Source organism: Tripterygium wilfordii, chromosome 22 (assembly GCF_013401445.1).
Source record: "Tripterygium wilfordii isolate XIE 37 chromosome 22, ASM1340144v1, whole genome shotgun sequence".
NCBI classification, from domain to species: Eukaryota; Viridiplantae; Streptophyta; class Magnoliopsida; order Celastrales; family Celastraceae; genus Tripterygium; species Tripterygium wilfordii.
The window spans coordinates 875,097-893,921 of record NC_052253.1 but is presented as its reverse complement, the minus strand read 5'-3'; the positions used below and the strand labels follow the sequence as shown (position 1 = coordinate 893,921).

Here is an 18,825-nt window from a genome sequence, read left to right as displayed (position 1 = left end):
GACATGAAAATTTGGAGGGCTAACTAAGCCGTTCGCTTATCAATGAAAGAGGGCGTGTGGTTTTAACAATTTAGGACAATAGTCGATAGGAAAAGGTTTCCGGCGGTCCATTTTTTGAGGTTTAAAGTCAACAGGCGGCTCGTTGCTTTCTTGGGCCGAGCCGGCCCAGTCTCTTTTAAATAAAAAATTGAAACTTGCTAGGATTTAAAAGCTCCAGCCCAGCCCGTTAAGATGGTGCCGAGCTGGGCCTAAAACTGTACATTGACCTCGGTCAATGGACCAAACTATTCCTGGCCAACGGGCCCAGGCCCGTTTTACACCTCCAACCATGTTTAATATCGTCTTTCATCTGTTTTCAGCTTCATTTTTTTTTCTCATAATTATTTTCGGTGCAATGTTTTTGCATCTAAAGTAGTAAATGCCCAATCACGTTCTCCTGTTTTGCATATAGCTTTAGCATGAACATTGACAATGATCCAATCACGTCCTCCCAATTCTCTGTATATCAATGTGAGACCAAAACAAAACATGTGATAAAAATCCAAATGACGCACTAACAAAAAGGTGGGGGGAGGAGGGGGGGGGGGGGGGATGCTCTAAATAAGAATTAGAGAATTTTGAATATAGTAATGCGATTGAAAAGGTCCCCATCAACATTAGCCTTTCATAATGTTATTACTAATAATACAAGGTTGATGAGATCCCAAAACATTTTTTTCTTATTAAAGATATACAAGCTGTCATATACATCCTCTAAAGTCTAAACTGTATATTTGTTAGCCTTAAAAGTACATTTATATAAATAAAAAATTAGTGGAAAGAATAAAATAATGAAGCTGTGCATTCCCATAGAAACCCTTGATTTAGAAAAGCAGAAAAAAGATGCAACGTTCCTCTGGTTTTGGTCAAAAAGTTGGACGTCTCATGTTATAAACAGGCTCCCCCGAACATTATAATCCTCTTCTTGTTTCTGTTAGCCTTAAAAGAAATGGTAGCACGTTAGCTAATATGTACCTTCCTTCTCACTTCAAACTGCAAAACCATGCGTAAAAAGTCAGCTGGAGACATCACAACTTGCGCAGCAATCGTCAAGGAACTGATCTCACAAATCTTTAAGATTTTAAGTATTGGCTTTAGTTGAATCTAAAAACACAGAGAGAATTTTCAATGTGGCAGTTCAATGGTGATAAGATTTTGTCTTGTGATGTGCCAATTACTGAAAGACTAACAGCCAAAGTGAGAGGCTAGGAAGGATTGGGATCTGGAGCAATATTGCTGTGTGCAATAAACAGAAAGAGGTTGGATAGGGGTAGGAGAGAGTGTGCTGCTATCTCTCTCTTCACTTTGTCCACTCCTCGGAACTATTTTACCATGCAATACTGCAGGTAATCCAGATAAGGGAGGAGGGGTTAATGTCATTTCAAAAGTGACAAAGTGAAGGACTAAAGGAGTGCCATACACAGAAAAACTTTCCTGATTTAACACCAGCCCTCAAGACATTTAGTTTTATTAGTTGTTTTTCAAAAAATTTAATGGAAAAAGCCATACCAATGCACCAAAAGGAAATAATTCCCAAATAATACTTTCTTCCCTTTGACAAGTTTCAAACAATCTTCTATCTTGAAGATTAAATTTTATCTTCAAAGGAAATAATGGAAGATTTATCAACAATTCATATAAAAGTCTGCCGCATTGTCTACTGATAAGAAATTAAAATTTCCAGAACATTCATATGCATATGTACATACCATGGTTTGAGTTCCATGCGCTGGTCCACTATGCCTAGAATCAGAGGGATGTGATATTTGCATTCGTCCTACTAGTCTCCGAACAAACTCCTGTAAATGATTATAAATGCTGCAAGCCATCACATCAAAGAAAATTTTGTCATGCGAGCGACCTTCCTCAACAATTTTAGCATTAATGGACTCCAAATTTCAACAGAGAATCTGACCGTACAAGAAAACAATAACAGAGTCCTCATGATTGAATATTCCACTTTATATTATTTTCTACAATCTAATGGATGCAATTGCCCTAATCAGCAAGGCATAGTACAAACGTACAAAATTTGACTTCCTAACAAGATTAGACATACCTAAGGCGGTGCCGATTGCAGGCAGCAAAGAAGGCAACAAAACCATTCAATATACTCCGGGTAGCACGAAATACCTAACACACATAATAAAAAATAAGAACCATAAAAGTAACAATTGATACTTATGGAGTATAGAGTCGAATAATATCTTCCTACCTGGGAAAAAAGATCATTCCAGAGTGAGCGCCACATGGAAACTTTGACTTTGCTAACTGTTGCTCCAGAATTTGAAGCGAACTGGAATATGCTACCAGCAGAGAGCAAGATATCTCCAACCAGTTCAGCTATGGATCCAATAAGAAACGACACAAGACTAGCAGCGGCGAGGATAATGCGTATCGGGGCATATAGCATTTCCCAAAGGATATAAAATATAGGATATAATATGGAAGTTGCTGCAATATTATATAAAAGATTTTGTAAATATATGGTATCAAATCAAATAGCTAGCGAAATGAATAATACTAAGCAACTTATTGCCTACCGATATTCCAGCCAACTGAGAAGGCAAAGCATATGGGCCACATTATCACTTCAACTAAATCCCCCACCAGACTGCAAGAAGACCCAATAAGAATCCAAACCATGGAAGATAGGCTTGAAGTTGTTTCAACAAACACATTCCAGAGCGGAAGAAGGAAGCCTAAAAACTCCATTAGGGGTCCCGATAGTGGTTGAGTTAAAACAGAAAAAAATGATCGAGAGGTGCGCGTGAGAGTTAAAATCCACGTGACGGCCTTCTCAAAATTATGCAGAAATAACATTGTTCCCAAGTACTTGATCCTTGAAACCATCTCCCATGTCTCGATCCAATCAAAAAGTGGCCCAAACAAACGAGATGCAGTAGCCTTAAGAACAGGAACATTTTTGTATAGATCGTAGAATCCTATTAAGACAGTGACGATCGAGATCAGCACATATAGAGCTCTTGCTAGTGGGCACATCCAAGGGCGATAGAGATGGCAAAACCCAGGGTATGACTGGAGAAAGATAACCCAAGAAGGAAGTCCAGCCTCTAACAAAGTAAGTAATCGCAGATCAGACATTATAATTTTCTTCAACATGAATGGAAGGTCACGATCATCGAATCTAAACAAAATCAAGACATCCCTGTATCGAGTAGGTTCCACTATGTGCTCATAATCACTGCTACAAGTATCGGATCTGTCAAATGGGCCTTCCATTTCCTCAGAGTAAAAATCAACTTCAACTCCACAACTAGTGGACCTGGTTACTCTCCTCCTTTTATAAGGCCCAGTAGGAGGAGGTGTATGCGGCAGACATTCTTCATCTTCCAAGGTTGCAGGGTATGTACTAAAACAGCTACCAATGCAATGCGCTGAATCATTTCCAACCCACAGGCTATTACTAGAAATAGTTTCATCATCATCACCACCAATATGGATGGTCCTTGGAAAATCTTCTTCAGCATCATGAAAGACCTCTCCTGAAAATAATTGAAAATTATAAATTCCTTTCAATTATTCTGAAGAATTACCGCAGTAACGTAAATAATCATGCAAGCATAGTATAATCTAAACCATGGTGAAGAATTGCCTGAAAACATGTTATGCTTTCCTGATTTTAGATGCTCTAAGAAAAGTGGGAAATCACATGGATTAAAAACGCGATGCTCAACCAGAATGGCCAGGTGCATCTTCAACTACCTTAGCAAGAATCTGCTCAAAATTCCTACCTATCTGGGGTGAAATGCCTGATGCAAATGAAACCAAAATCCCTCCATACTATGCCAAAAAGTGAAGCACAACCCTTATCCTTTCCAAACTGAGTTGTGATATGAACCATATCAAAAAACGTGAATGCCAGAGAACCTTGTTGACACAAAACCTATGGGAAAATTGAATCATATGATCTTGTAATTGTGAAATACAGAAGGGAACCCATTTAGTTAATGCTCAGTTAACCATACAAACAAGGAAAAAATCATTAAGATGTTGTAAATGAGAAATTGAGCATGAAGAGGAGGAATTAATCTTAGACTCATGCATACGGCATACCTATAAAAATACCATCCAAGAAAACAAAAGGATATATATGCAAAACCATAATTAATAAGAGAACAAATCATGATATCAAGCAGAGTTACCTATGGCAGAATTAAGATACTCTTTCAGCTGAAGCTGCTCGGAGCACGTTCCTGAAAACCACGAGGAAATGCAACTAGCAGCTTGAGATATGCTATCAAATTCCCATCTTTGCATAAACTTTGTCTCAATAGCAAGAGATGTATCACACTGCAAGAAACATGGAACACACCTGAATACCACAAGACTCTTAAAGAACTGCAAAAGGAAAAAAGCAAATAAAGAGTTGTACCTGAAGTTCATTCAAGTAGTTTATGCCTCGAACATTGCTCCATGTAACCTCAAAGACAATAAAACCATACAAAGTCCTATGCAAGTCGATGGACAAGAATGAAGAATTTCGTAATTTTTTCACAGGTAACAAGACCCTTTTCTGGGATAAGGTGGCCGCATTAATTAATGAGAACCATCGGCCAAACTTCTTTGATTTGGTGGCATTGGATGGTGAACAAGTTTTCTTTTCCTCTTTTTTCTCTCTCCGCCCCTTGGTGTTTGCAAAAGGAGATAACCTGGACTGCGAGCCAATCCAGAATATCACGCATCACGTAATATAGAAAATTTCAAAACATAAAAAGGAAAAGTAGATATGTAAAAATATAAAGGTATTATTAGCAACCTTGGTAACCATCAATTGCCATAAGTGTGAAGGCCGAGAACCAAGCTCGCTCAACCATGGCCGGTTGTCCACCAAGATATATAATTTGTAACTTTCAGGGGCCAGAAAAAGTCTAAGATCAGAATGGTAAGACTGCAAGTCTCTGCAATTATGTATAGCACAAAGCATTGTAAGCATATAAGATGTCATCTCTCAAGATAAACCACAGATACTCAGTAAAATTTTGTCAAGTCAGATCACTATCTGAGCATAGAATAATCATAATGAATGTGGTTTTGACAGAACTATTTGTGATTTTCCCTAACCCTCTATCTCAACCTGAACTTCCAGTAATTCTGTTAACCCGCAACAAAATGTGCTGCAGCTATAAATCCTTTTAAAGAAGCAAAGACATAAAATGTTACATAAATCCATCCACACATTTTGTTTATCCTTACCGCCAGTAATTAAAACCATAGTAAATGCAAGAGTTCATTCGCTTCAGTCATGATAATACAACAAGAGCAGGCATCCTATACACCCATGGTGAAAGTCATGAGGACTGGTTTGCCAGTGTAATTTGTTTCTATTTTGAATGCAGATGAAGAACAGAAATTGTCAAGGCTTCTGACTTACTCAGGAACTTTTGAATTGTTAATACTGAAAAGGAAAGGTGGCCTCTCCTTCTAACTCATCCTTGAGTAATTACGATCACGGTTTAGATCATCATATTGATGGAAAAGAGTGCGACACTGTGACGCAAATTTTTTCCCCGTTATCTGTTACCCCTTCATTAACATGAATAAGAAACCAAGAAAGAAGACAATATGCTTCTACATTTGACACACAAACATACGCACAATTTCCCTCTACTTTCAGCTCTAACTTGACCGAACAAGAACAATTAATCGCTCATCATCATCAAACCCTGTATGCCGAACAGGGAAATGACAGAGAGAGGAAAAATAGATTGGTAAATATGAACAACCGAAGCAGTGATCGCAATTTTAAAAAATTAATTAAATACACTTGTTATTTAATTTTTTAAGGAGCATATTTGGAATTTAAATTAGTAATCTAACCGGAAATAGAACAAGAGACCCCAATCCCATTCATCGCAATGATATTTCTTTATAATCCAAAATCAATATGGAAAATCAACATAATGAATTTCCTTCGGAATCTATTAGTGACTGAGAGGAATACATCATCCCAACCAAATTATCCAGTAAGAACATGCAACCATAATAAATCAATGATTAAATTCCAAACAGCAATCAATTCATACCCGATTTGCAGGCTAGTCAAAGGAAAAGCGAACTTCCTGTTATCACCATTCTCCATTCAAATTACAATCCAAATCTTGCTTTGACCTCAAATTGTCTCCAGATTCACCAAATCACTGCTTAACAATCAATTAACACCAACATTCTCATCAGCCTCCAAATCAATCACAAAAACACAAAAAACAAATATATCTGCAGCGAGAGTGGAAGGAGAGGAGGAGAAAGAGAAGAGAAGCAATCACCGGCGAACTTCATAACAGCGTAGAAAGAGAGAGAAAGAAAGAGGAGTTCAAGCTGGACGAAATCAAGAGAGAGGATGAGTCATGAGAGGACGGGTGGTAGATCGAGGCACGCGAAGAAGCGACGGGAACACCGACACAAGCCACCGACGAGAAACTAACAATGTAACAACTCCGGTTGTATACAAATACATACATACATAGATACATACATCAGACTCTCTCGGATATTAAGGCGAAAACAGACACCTTTAAGGTAGTCAATGCGTCGTTCTTTCCCTCTCATTCTCTCATTCTCTTCTTTGCTTGGCTCCTAAGGCGGGTTCTAGGAAGGACACGACACGTTATTTTGAAGTTTTATAGAGGGTAAACCAGTAAATCCAGTATCCGATGATTCCAAGTCCAGTGCGATTAAATTTGAGATCGACACGCTGACGGTGATGCCAATCTGCCCACAACCAGGCATTGTCTTATGAACAAAGAAAATAAAATGACTACCTTGCCCTCAAATAGCCGCACCAACAACGCGCGTGTATGGATGCCTTTATTGGGGGCTATAGAATATGCTGTGCGATACCTTATTTAAGACGCATGCCTACCAATAGGGTTTGAGGGCATCTGCAACAAGTAAAATTGAGTTGAAACCTGTAAGTGGAATAAACCTATAAAATTAAGATTCCACATAAAAATATCTTATCTGATTAATTTGAACTCTCGACCTGGGACACCGTATGCTAAAAATCCGGAGAAATAACCAACTAAACTATCACAAAGTAATTACTAACAGATGAAGAGTTACCACCCTAGGCCATAGTTGATGGATTGATTACTTCGCACCAGTAATGTTCAACAAAAGACGAATTTACTTAATATTTTCCATTTACATGTGGTACTAAAGAATGATACGATACCAAATTAGCATACAAGAATCCTAATAGCAAAACCATTCCCATGATGGTGAAGGGAGTTCTATTTCTCGGCTTTGGAGTTGGAAAACTGTCCGATCGGTCAGTTATCTTTAGCGCGTATATTTGGGTTCAGCGACATTTCAATCTCCTCAAGAGAGCGCCCTTTAGTTTCAACTATGTAGTAGTTAGCAAATGCAGCTGCTAACAAGGAAACACCTCCAAAGCTAGTATAAACAGGAGCAACTCCAAATTTCTCCACCAGGTCCAGGAAGAACAGACCCACCAAGAAATTGCAGATCTGAATAATTTACCGGATACTCATGAATTAGCATGAAAATTGAAGAGTATAGTTGAATTAGGTAGACAGCTCTAAGTAATACTGATACATCTTTTTCTGCATTGTTATAAGCAAATAGTTGTTCTAGGACGTACCCAGTGAATGCAAAAGCTGAAGCCCATAATCTTCCCGCGTGTTCTGGTGCTGCTCAGCTCCGGTATGATAAGGCCAGTTACTGGACCGGCGCCGATTGCGAAGGAGAAAATGTACCTAAATATATGTGAGGAGAGTAGAAAAGGGTCATGAAAGGAGTTATTTCCAGTGCCTACATATTCCATATCAGCAAATAAAGATTCGGGTCTCGAACCAAAACAAAGATATTTAATGTTTGTTCTCATTTACATAGTACTACAACACCATACAAAACCAATCACAAGCAAAACTGAAAGCAAGAAACAACAGTAGTCGGCAAAATTTTCACCAAGTGGAGAACCCTAACTGCCTCATTTGAATTTGGCCAAAGCACATTTAATAATATTCTTAAAAGGTTAAAAATCATGAAATCCATCACCCATGTATCATGAGACACTTTGGTAAGCTGCCTTCTCAAGAAGAAAGGTCAGGCCTTCCACAGTCTTGCAATTCAGAGTCTATTTTGAATATGATCAAGATATGAAGCTTAGTAAGGAAATGGCGCATGAGAAAGTATTAATATAAGTCTTTAAAATCATTCTTTTGAAGATTTCTAAATTTCAAAACCTGACAAATACTTACAAGGTAGTTCCCAGTATTGATAAGGTATGACTTAGTTGTTCCTCTAATGGAAAACTGATGGCATAAGTTACAAGGAACATAGAAACCGCCTGCAAAAGGGAGAGGGAAGATGTAATGTAGCATCATATATAGTTAAATCCATGTGAAATTCAACGAACTCACAAGTGAACAGAAACAGGTACTGGTTTTTTCACCCTCTTCTGTCACTAAATTTTATCTCCTGCAATAAGTAATTCATGCACTCACCATTCCCAAATAACTACCAATTAAAAGCTTCTGCCTCCCTTGCTTATCCATTAAGTATAAAGCACCAAGTGCACCTGAAGATCACCAGTTGATCACCAAACAAAATTCAGAGACAATTCCATGCAAGAAACAGACACAGAAACATTAATCATGATATCAGATCTCAAACCTGTAAAGTTGGTAAGCCCAACAAATACACTCGCTAAAGCACCACTAGTAATACCAACATCCCGAAAGGTCAAAGACGAGAAATAGAGAACTCCGTTTATACCCGCAAACTGTTGAAGTACAAAAAGGGAACCTCCAATCAATGCCACTGCAAAATATAGAAGAACATCAATGCCCACAACTGAAAATTCATGCGGTATACAAAATTGTTACTTGAAAGTTGAAACAGCCTACATTTTGTCAAACCAAAAGGAAAAGAAGACCAGTTTCAAAGGTGTTTTCAAGGAAGTTACTGATAAAAAAGATGGCATCTAATGGTAAGTTTTAAGAATCAACATCTAAATTGATATAAAAAAAAGCCTTCAGATGTGGGATCTTAAACCAACTAGATACAACCTCTAGAATGTGGTTCTTCCAGGAGCTCCAACCAAGTACTTCCCAAATCACTATCATCATTTTTGTTGACTGATTGGAATTCTTCAATAGCTCTTTCTACTTCATTTGGTCCCCAGAGATTGTAAATAATTTCTTTAGCATCATTCAATCTCCCAACCTACACAGCCAAAATATGACAGCTGAGGGAAAGGACGCACCATGCAAGAATTAAATTTGTGGATGCCTGTATATAGGAGTGAGAGAATCCTACTCTAAATAGCCAACGGGGGCTGTCTACGGCAAACTGCATACCAAGTCCAAGAATGAAGCCAGGGACACTTGCAACATAGAACATTGTCCTCCACCTGAACCACGAATCATCAAGTGGTTTGAAAGTTCCAGGAAAAACTTTCTGCTTCTGAAAATTATTTTTTTTCAGAAGTTAAACCGTAAGATCGATAATATCTCTTAAAAAGAGCTATAAAATAGTAAAAGACAACACCACATGGTGCAACACAAGCAATGCTGATATATGCATGGTGAATGAACGACAAACTGAAGGACTTCACCTGCATTTATATGAACAGTTCTAATGAATCTAATCAGTTGAATCTCTCATTAAATTTATCCAACTCCCCCTAACTGACTTCCCGCATGGTCAATAGATCCCATCATACAGCCTATACATGAAAGCATAGTATAACAGAAAAGGGTATATGAGCTAAGAGACCAATTAGTGAACGGAGAAACAGGGCGAAGAATCTTACCAAAGGGGATCATTTTCAGAAGGTATTCCCAGAAACAACGATGTTATTATCCCAAGGCATGTACCAATTTGACACAAGGTTCCCAATGAACCCCTATAATTTGTTGGAGCAACCTACATGCATCATAGAAATAAGTAAGCAAATAACTAAACTGGACTTTTTTATTACAAAATATATTCCTTGCTTTTGAGGATGCAACAAGGACATGCGACTCTGCAACAAGGCCATGCTAGTATGAGATAGAACCACAAGCATCACCATCTTCAAGCAAATTAAACCAAACCGAACCAGTGAAGCCATTGAGTAGCCAGAACAGAGTCTATTCATTGGGGATATGGTCTCATGAACTCACCTTCACACATGACACCGAATCTCGTCCTTAATATATATCATACTTGCAGCTGATGTACATGCTTCTATAGTCCATACAGAGCAGAACGAATCCTGAGCTAAGAATGTGGGAATAGCAACACCATAAAACCCCAGCCACACCCTTTCTATAGCACCCCATTTATCGTGCTGTGAAAGTAGAAGAGTTTAATGAATGAAATGGTAATACTAATTCTAGGTATTATTATTACCTCTGAAATGTAAATTGGAACGAGAACTGTATTCACACCAATACTGAGGCCAACAAGGAATCTCCCCCAAAGCATTTCATTCAAGGAGTGTGCTTGTGCACTGTTACAAGTTGTCTTAGATCAGTCACCCCGACTTTGCAAAACAAAGTCCGCAAAACTAATGAATAAAATTGAAAAATGCAACAAACATGTGCAACACAAGCTTTACCTTACAATAGCACCAAGAATTAGTGGTATTGTGCCAATCTGAATTGTACGCCTACAACCAAGTTTATCTATTATTGAGCCAGAGCTTATGCTTCCAAGGAATGCACCCACTATGAATATGCTCACCACAAGCCCCTCAAGAATTGAGTTTCCTTCAAAACCCAACTCTCTTGCAACGGAAACAATAGGACCATTCATTACTCTGCAAACCACACAACATTTTATTAAGGTCGAACTTCAATGCAATAACAAATAAAATATATCTAGAAGACCCGTTCATATTCAACATCAACATACACTTCTGCCCGACCGTTTCTTAAGCTGATCAACTCCAAGACGACAACATTTATAACTTCAGCAGTACAATACATTTGTTAGTGAAAGTTTTCACGAATCACAAGCCAATGTGTTAGCAAAGTATTTCGGATACTACTTTGTGAATCTTCAAACACGATCCTTCTTTAAAGAGCATAGAATAGAAAGGGAAAACACCGCTAAACGGCAAAGTACATAACAAGAAGTAAAGAAAGAAGTCCCGAGCATCTATATGCACAAAAAAATTGAAACCACATTTCTCACAATATGATTAATTTTAGATCAGATTTAACTTACGCCTTACAAATAATAATCATAAGGCTCTTAAGGAAAGAGGACTCACCCTATGTGATATCCAAAGAGAAAATTGGACATTGAAGCTGTCAACACGTGAGGAAAAGCTGGTAGCCATCCCAAATCGGCACCTTCGCTAACCTTCTCTTGCTTCGACGTTTCATTTTCTACGATTTCAATTCCACAAAGAAAATTGGTAGAGAATTCAACAATAAATAACGAGGAATTGTAAGGATTGCAGACGAAGTTTAGTCCAACGACCTTGTCTCCGAATCTGCAGCTCGGGAAGCTCTCCCTTTCCCGCCGAGAGTCTGAAATTTATCCGGCGAACCTTTTTCGAGTTATGAATAGAAAAGCCGAAATATCTCGGTCTCGGAGAGGATGAGAGGATCCTCGAAACCGGACGGACCGGTTGATAATATAGTACGGTAGCCCCGTGCATGAGATCACGAATAGAGGGAAATTAATCAGCAGCCTCTGCAAGAAGAGTAGTGGTAGCAACTAGCAACAGCATCTCCACAAACTCCACCGTCCATCGAGAAACCACGTGACAAAAACGTGCTGCCGCCTGCACACGTGGCTTGAATCCTTGATTAGCGATTGGCTTGATAAGCTGCGGGGCCCAAAACCCGAACAATAATGTTCATATTTGTGCGTAGTCTATTTTGAAAAGGCCCATCATAGTCACGTTTTTGAGGCCCGATCAGTACTGGACTAGTGAACTACTGATTATAATTGAGCTTAGAGCCCACAGGTCTGCCATTTCATTCTGCTGTAGGTTTTGTCCATGAGAAATAAAGTTATTAGCCCAAGAAAATGGGCCGGGCATGGGGTATGCTAACATTTTAGAAATGCAAAAAATGAGAACTTGCTAATTATTTAGTTTCGGAACATTGTATTTGCTAACCGCTAAATGTGGAGGTCAATTTCTTCTTAAAAATGAGACCTACCCTCACTAATCTTCTCATCATTAGTTTTATCATTGATCAAAATTATATAAGGGTCACCTTTCGATTTGACATCACCGGGAAAAAAAGGAACACAAAAAAAAGAGAACAGAAACAGGTGGCATAAGCAAGTCGGCAAGTACTTTTTTTTAAAAAAAATCCATGTTAAAAAAGAGCAATACACCTCTAATAACTCCACATAAATCTCCAAATGGATATGTTCATCACTCAAAAGAATCAAACCATTTTCGAACGAAATTAAAAAAAAAATCATTTTGTTCGTTTCTCAAGAAGGTGAAGGCATAAGCAATAAGGGATTAGAGTCGTGTCAAATTTATTCTGCGACTTTCTTGAGCGATAGTTGAATAAAAAATTGAATAAACTTTCTATTTCGGACAATCCAAAAGGACAAAGATTTCCTTATACGCTACGCCATGAGACAAACACTTGACCCTAGTCAAATGAAACAAACGTGCGCCAGTAGTCTTGTTAGAACGAGATGAGTTAAGGTAAACAATTTGTAGAGGTGTTGTCAAGGCCACAGGGTTTTATTCTTAAAAGGGTCCAATTGATAAGTGTTAGGTATTAAGTATTAACTCATAAAGACTTCGCTTTCCCTCGATTTTCTATGTGGAACATTTTATCTTAAAACGTACTGCATTGATCGGGTGATTCCCCTCTTGCTCCCTTCAAACATAATCCATTCTTACGGAATCATCAACTAACAGATCTAAATTAAGATTCACTTAGACAATAAAGACCATCCTTAATTAACCTTATAAGATTTCACTACAACTAAACCCAATGCCATCTCCTATCCCATTCCCCACCACTGCTTATCTATTTTCCAATATTTTTTTTAAAAATGCCCAAGACTATGTTACTTATATAAGGCGGCAGCATTTTATGTGCTATACTGCTATGCATTGGAACCAAAATCCAAGGAGAAATTGTCCCTTCCGCGAAGGATTCTTCACGTGGAATCTGTTGGAAGAAAAACTCTTACAATTCTTCTATTTTTGATCTTTTAAGAAAATTCATAATTGATTCTCACAATCCTTACCCTAAATCTTAATGCAAAAGTCATAAGTTATAACAAATGGGTTACTGCCAAATCTAAGGGAGATTATTGGCAAAAGAAAGAACCAATTCTTGCTACAAAGACGAGAGGTGGCGCATCTTTCCCTTTTCCCTTCTCTTCTAAAAGCTATCTCAGTGTGCCATAAAGATTGGAAAAGTTGGTAAATGCATATCAAATAGAAACAATTTTGCATTAGATATTTAGATCCTTTGGGCATTATAAAATATATATATATAAATATAAATATATATATATATTATATTTATATCTGGGTAAGTAGGGTGAAGCTTCCGACAAACTGAACTACATAACACAAACATATCAAGATATAATTTAGTGACCACCCAATATTATCAATAATACAATGTGATGTTGTGCTTTTCTTAATTGTGTTTTCTAATTTCTTTCACACCCAGCAAGAAGGAAAAGGAAATGTACCTTCATCCATGCATGACAAATTTACTGTCAGTATTCAAACACGTTCTTTAAATGAGTTCTGCAAAATAATCATGAGAGAGATTCAAAAGTGATTCGGGCAGCAGGAGAAGTTGCTTTCTAATGTAACTCAGAGTGCCCAAAACCACAAGTTTGGACGAAAAATAGCTCCAAAACGTCCACATGGCCCAAGGGCACTATCCCTACAATCAAACAACCATCTCTTATCGCCAAACATGTGGGTACTATTGACAACCTACTAACGCCCGCCCGCCCATATATCATACTTCTTTCCAACCTCAATCATACACTTCCTTTCAGTTATTTCCTTATAAACTCCACAGCAGAAACAGTATCACATTCCTGTCTATCACCCTCTATTCCTCTCAAAAGCATCATGGTAACTACTATATCTCAAAACAATCTTATGTTCTCTAATAAATACATCAATTTGTCGATGGCTTATATCTTTCTCCAACTTTCTCTTAATTGGAACAGGTCTTGGTAGCAAGCGATGGTGGAAAAGAAGGAGTAAATGATGGAAATACAGTAGATTTTCGAGGAAATCCAGTGGACAAGTCAAAAACAGGAGGATGGCTTGCCGCAGGGCTCATCCTAGGTGAGTTTCATCGCCATGAACTTAAGTTTGTGTCCTAAAATTATGTCTATTGATGCATATGAACCTAAACTTTTGTTGCAGTCACCGAACTCTCGGAGAGGATAGTTGTGATGGGTATCTCGATGAATTTAGTGACGTACCTCGTTGGAGATTTGCATCTCTCATCAGCTAAATCTGCAACCGTTGTCACGAACTTCATGGGCACCCTTAATCTTCTTGGTCTTCTTGGAGGCTTCTTGGCAGATGCTAAACTTGGCCGCTACCTGACAATTGCCATATTTGCATCCATCACTGTTTTGGTAAGTATTAAAATAAATTTTTTTAAATTTCAAAATATAGCAAACAACTACTTCTAATCCACAAGACAAAAGACAAAAACACTAAACTAATTTCTAGGTGACCTTGCAGTACGAACATAACCATATCATTCTCAAAGTGATTGCACGTAGTTTGTTAGGGTTTAGCATCCTTTAGAAGTTCTCAAAAAAGTACCCTTCCCCAAAAGCTCCTCTTAGCAAAGTGCCGAGTATCATGTAAATGAGTATCCACCCACTGCGGCTTTGTGCACGAGTGTTGTTTACCTTTTTTGCCTTTCGACAGGGGGTGATTTTATTAACAGCAGCCACAACAATTCCCAACATGATACCATCTCCATGCGATGACTATAGAAGAAAACACCATCAGTGCATAGAGGCAAATGGCCAGCAACTAGCCATGCTATATGCTGCACTCTATACCATTGCATTAGGTGGTGGTGGAATCAAATCAAATGTATCAGGTTTTGGATCTGACCAATTTGATGCAGCTGACCCCAAGGAGGAGAAGGCAATGATTTTATTTTTCAATAGATTTTATTTTTGCATCAGCATTGGGTCTTTATTTGCGGTGATAGTGCTGGTTTATATACAAGATGATGTAGGAAGGGGGTGGGGCTATGGAATTTCGGCAGGGACAATGGTGATTGCAGTGATTGTATTGCTCTGCGGCACACCATGGTATCGATTCAAGAAGCCTCGAGGAAGTCCCTTAACTGTCATATGGAGAGTATTTTTACTGGCTTGGAAGAAGAGAGGACTTCATCACCCTTCTCCTCCCAGCCTTTTGAATGAATATGAAAACGCCAGTGTCCCTCACACAAAGAGGTTCAAGTAAGTATATAATGCTAACAATGTAAAGCCAAAAATTATTATGTTTTTGGTCCTCCATATGACATTCCTTTCTCCTCTCCTTTTTCTGGTTGGTCATTGCTGCTCATATCATGTTTAGAATTAGAAAGACTATAATCATATTATATCTAGCTTAAAAGCTGAAATTAAACCCTTATGGGAAGCTTGTTCTAACCTCAATATTTCTACAAACCAAAATTTTTAACTTAAATTTAAGATAAATTGATCGCTAGGATAATATAGCAACTGCAAGTTTCAGTAGATTCAAAACTCATACCTTATAATCAGCAACATCTTTTCATTGACATTGACAAGGCTTTGTGTTTATGTGCATGCTTTGTTTAGCTGTCTTGACAAGGCTGCGATACTAGAAGATTATACTGCTGCCTCCAGAAACAAAAGCGACCCTTGGATAGTTTCAACTGTCACTGAAGTTGAAGAGGTGAAGCTGGTACTGACGCTTTTCCCCATTTGGTCAACCTGCATCCTCTTTTGGACTATATATTCTCAAATGACTACTTTTACAATAGAGCAAGCAACTTTCATGAACAGAAAAGTCGGTTCCTTAACCATTCCTTCGGGGTCTTTTTCTGCCTTTCTCATCATCACCATTCTCCTCTTCACTTCCTTAAATGAAAGGCTGTTTGTTCCTCTGGCCCGGAGAATCACACACAATGCCCAAGGACTCACCTGCCTTCAAAGGGTTGGAATAGGTCTCATTCTCTCAATAGCTGCCATGATGGCAGCTGCCATTATTGAGAAAGAAAGGAGGGAAAACGCTGTTGAAAATAAAATCCAAATAAGTGCTTTCTGGCTGGTCCCTCAGTTTTTTCTAGTGGGAGCAGGAGAAGCGTTTGCCTACGTTGGACAATTAGAGTTTTTCATCAGAGAGGCACCAGAGAGGATGAAATCATTGAGCACAGGGTTTTTCCTAAGCACCCTCTCAATGGGTTTCTTTGTCAGCAGTTTGCTGGTTTCTATTGTCGACAAAGTGACTAAGAAATACTGGCTCAGGAGCAATTTGAATAAAGGCAAGTTAGATTACTTCTATTGGATGCTTGCCGTGCTAGGGGGGCTAAATTTCCTGGTTTTCATTGCCTTTGCAAGGAAACATCAGTATAAAGTGCAACAGTATAATTGGTCTAGCGATGCTGCGCAGGAGGAACAAAACTCTTCGAAGGAAATGATAGTAGTAATGAAAGATAGCTTGGAGGGACCATAGTTTCTGTGATTATATATGACATTTCGTTTTTGAGTGAAGTTTTCTTTGAGTGCAAAAAAAATAATTCTATATGGCATTTGGTTGTATTTAGATCCTAATATTCATATTCTCTTTATAATGGTTATAAAAGTCAAAAATCAATGCTCAGGTTTTATGTTCATCAGTAATCAGGTAGTATTGAATAACTTATAACTTAACTTTCTGGCAAGTTGCATCCACTTGTGTTTCGATTCAAAAGTTCATATTTGTTATGTGATGTTCATAGAAGCCAAAATCAATTACTAAATTTTAATATCATCTTTGATCATTTAATTCTTTGCTCTTATCAGAGGAAGTGCCAATCAATTTCAGATTAACAGACTCCAAATTTCCTTTTCTTTCCATCACTTTCTCAAGTTTCTACATATTATCAGCTGCAACATATCTATAAGACTATAACATCAAATTGCACCAGCATTGAAAAGTAATACTAATAATTGTGAAGAACCTGTCTGGCACATTAGACTTGAGACCAAATCATCCACTTATGCAAACAGCTGATCCCATTGAAAGTTTGAAACATTATGCAAAGCAAACAAAACAGTAACACTAAATTTATAACAATATAACAAAGAGCATCAAACAAATCCCTTCAACCATTCTAAATAATAAAATACTGACCTCGTGATAAATAGACAGTTAAGAAGAACCACTTGCAGGTCCAGGCAAATGGTTTATAAGCAAGGGGGTGTGAGGAACTCCATGGTTTGCCTTCACTTGTTTGCGTGCCTTATACATCTCTCCTGTTTCAATCACCACCAATCTCTTTACCTGATTCAAGAGAGAAACTACTAACAAGAAAATAGGGATACCATATCAGTGGAAACAATCACAGTAAGCTTTAAAAGAACCTGTCGAAGCATTCCCCTGACTGTAGGAGTGTTCCATCGCATTACAGTTCTGTTGCACGATGACGCAATGCCTCCAAAGTACGCATATGGAGTCTCAGAGTTCCTGGTACATACAAGTTAGGGCACCAAGCGATTGAAACGCGTGATTTGAAAGCATTGAACGCCGTTCATGTCTACTTTGCTTCCCCCACAACAACCACACAAGAACAAAGCAATTGAAACCTCAGCATTCAGATTTACCCTAAAGCCGCAAGCAACCGATTCTCAACACTCAAAAAGCACACTCTTAACGAGTTCATGAAGAAAATTCCCTGCACAAAGCGCTACAGATCTTAGAAGGAAAACGATTACGGTCTAAGCAACAGAGGTCGAATTTCGACAAAATGAGAACGGAGAGGCAAAAATTGCAGACCGATGTTGCAATCTTTTCTTGGGGTCAGAGTCGGATATCGCTAAGCCATGGAGAATCAATCGATCGATGTGTATCAAGCGACTTCGAAGTTTGAAGTTTTTTACTGTGTTTGGGCTTTTGGATGCAATCAAGAAACAAGGCCCACAGTGAAATAGAAAGCCCAATTTTAAGTACCCATAGAATAGCTAATTATGTTTTTACCCCTACCTATTATTGTTCCTTCTTCTTCCCCATGAAACTTTATTCCAACCCCACCATTTCAATATATATATTCCCTTGGATTCACGAACACTGAAACACATTTGCCTCTCTTGCCACTAAACCTCTAACAGGTGGCAGATATTTCTGAATCTCTCTTCTCACAATTATTCAGAGACATGCGGATATTCTTATTAACAAAGCAAGCAATGCGCTTTTTGTCTAGAGATTCTGATCAAAAGCAAGCATAGTCTTTTGTAAAAGGGGAATCAGCCGACTTTGTTTTCGTCCTCCCTTTTATAAAACCAGAGAACTTCAGGTTCTATGATTCTTTGCCAACTTCTGCTGCACGGAACAAGATTATAATCCTAAACAAGAGAGAGATGTGTCACCCAGGTTTGCCTAATATATGTTAGTCTGATCGAATTATGGAGAATAATTCAACATCCCAATATTATAACGTTAAAATCACTAATTCTCTAATTCAAACTTAAATGTTAACACTAACATTATAACAGTGTCATGCACGTGAAAATAATGTTAATATTTTTTTAATGGACATTGTGTAAGAAAGGTAAACAAACACAAGGGAACTAAACTATAACAAAATTTTGAAAAAA

The 18,825-nt window shown here is 38.1% G+C and overlaps 3 protein-coding genes and 2 long non-coding RNA genes across 6 annotated transcripts; 1 reads left to right on the top strand and 4 right to left on the bottom strand.

The window, feature by feature from the left end:
* Window positions 1–696: 696 nt before the first annotated feature.
* LOC119992327 lies at window positions 697–6,661 on the bottom strand. 2 transcript variants are annotated; one of them, XM_038839045.1, is made up of 10 exons: window positions 6,327–6,658; window positions 6,087–6,200; window positions 4,820–4,961; window positions 4,436–4,717; window positions 4,206–4,353; window positions 2,583–3,545; window positions 2,255–2,493; window positions 2,099–2,172; window positions 1,749–1,857; window positions 697–1,032 (listed from the first exon to the last, which is right to left on the bottom strand). In XM_038839045.1, the coding sequence occupies exons 2-10, from the start codon at window positions 6,140–6,142 to the stop codon at window positions 1,000–1,002; spliced, it is 2,046 nt and encodes a 681-aa protein (XP_038694973.1). In that variant the 5' UTR covers window positions 6,143–6,200; window positions 6,327–6,658; the 3' UTR covers window positions 697–999. The 2 variants fall into 2 exon arrangements, with proteins under 2 accessions (XP_038694973.1, XP_038694974.1); XM_038839046.1 differs by lacking the exon at window positions 697–1,032 and having other exon boundaries at window positions 1,839–1,949; window positions 6,327–6,661.
* Window positions 6,662–7,114: 453 nt separating this feature from the next.
* LOC119990871 (probable plastidic glucose transporter 1) lies at window positions 7,115–11,803 on the bottom strand. The gene is made up of 12 exons (XM_038836999.1): window positions 11,497–11,803; window positions 11,285–11,402; window positions 10,628–10,828; window positions 10,420–10,519; window positions 9,839–9,951; window positions 9,343–9,436; window positions 9,093–9,249; window positions 8,698–8,844; window positions 8,529–8,602; window positions 8,283–8,371; window positions 7,664–7,778; window positions 7,115–7,529 (listed from the first exon to the last, which is right to left on the bottom strand). The coding sequence occupies exons 1-12, from the start codon at window positions 11,675–11,677 to the stop codon at window positions 7,332–7,334; spliced, it is 1,587 nt and encodes a 528-aa protein (XP_038692927.1). The 5' UTR covers window positions 11,678–11,803; the 3' UTR covers window positions 7,115–7,331.
* Window positions 11,804–13,567: 1,764 nt separating this feature from the next.
* On the bottom strand, window positions 13,568–15,776 carry LOC119990873. The gene is made up of 3 exons (XR_005466094.1): window positions 15,761–15,776; window positions 14,458–14,580; window positions 13,568–13,759 (listed from the first exon to the last, which is right to left on the bottom strand). It is a non-coding gene; the product is annotated as an uncharacterized LOC119990873 (long non-coding RNA).
* LOC119990870 (protein NRT1/ PTR FAMILY 6.4-like) lies at window positions 13,757–16,852 on the top strand. The gene is made up of 5 exons (XM_038836998.1): window positions 13,757–14,098; window positions 14,197–14,317; window positions 14,399–14,616; window positions 14,918–15,465; window positions 15,829–16,852. The coding sequence occupies exons 1-5, from the start codon at window positions 14,096–14,098 to the stop codon at window positions 16,703–16,705; spliced, it is 1,767 nt and encodes a 588-aa protein (XP_038692926.1). The 5' UTR covers window positions 13,757–14,095; the 3' UTR covers window positions 16,706–16,852.
* Window positions 16,853–16,983: 131 nt separating this feature from the next.
* LOC119990872 lies at window positions 16,984–18,159 on the bottom strand. Its single transcript, XR_005466093.1, has 3 exons — window positions 18,008–18,159; window positions 17,596–17,906; window positions 16,984–17,515 (listed from the first exon to the last, which is right to left on the bottom strand). It is a non-coding gene; the product is annotated as an uncharacterized LOC119990872 (long non-coding RNA).
* Window positions 18,160–18,825: the final 666 nt, after the last annotated feature.

Excerpts from the sequence above, each read along its gene's own strand:
- LOC119990870 (XM_038836998.1), top strand. Across the intron at positions 14,617-14,917 it reads TTGCATCCATCACTGTTTTG|GGGGTGATTTTATTAACAGC; the intron begins GTAAGTATTAAA and ends GCCTTTCGACAG. Across the intron at positions 15,466-15,828 it reads CCTCACACAAAGAGGTTCAA|CTGTCTTGACAAGGCTGCGA; the intron begins GTAAGTATATAA and ends TGCTTTGTTTAG.
- LOC119992327 (XM_038839045.1), bottom strand. The coding sequence starts at position 6,142 with ATGGAGAATGGTGATAACAGGAAGTTCGCTTTTCCTTTGACTAGCCTG. Across the intron at positions 4,962-6,086 it reads TTGACTAGCCTGCAAATCGG|AGACTTGCAGTCTTACCATT; the intron begins GTATGAATTGAT and ends ACATAATTGCAG. Across the intron at positions 4,354-4,435 it reads ACTACTTGAATGAACTTCAG|TGTGATACATCTCTTGCTAT; the intron begins GTACAACTCTTT and ends TGTTTCTTGCAG.
- LOC119990871 (XM_038836999.1), bottom strand. The coding sequence starts at position 11,677 with ATGCACGGGGCTACCGTACTATATTATCAACCGGTCCGTCCGGTTTCG. Across the intron at positions 10,520-10,627 it reads ATTCTTGGTGCTATTGTAAG|TGCACAAGCACACTCCTTGA; the intron begins GTAAAGCTTGTG and ends AACTTGTAACAG. Across the intron at positions 7,530-7,663 it reads TCAGCTTTTGCATTCACTGG|ATCTGCAATTTCTTGGTGGG; the intron begins GTACGTCCTAGA and ends TAAATTATTCAG.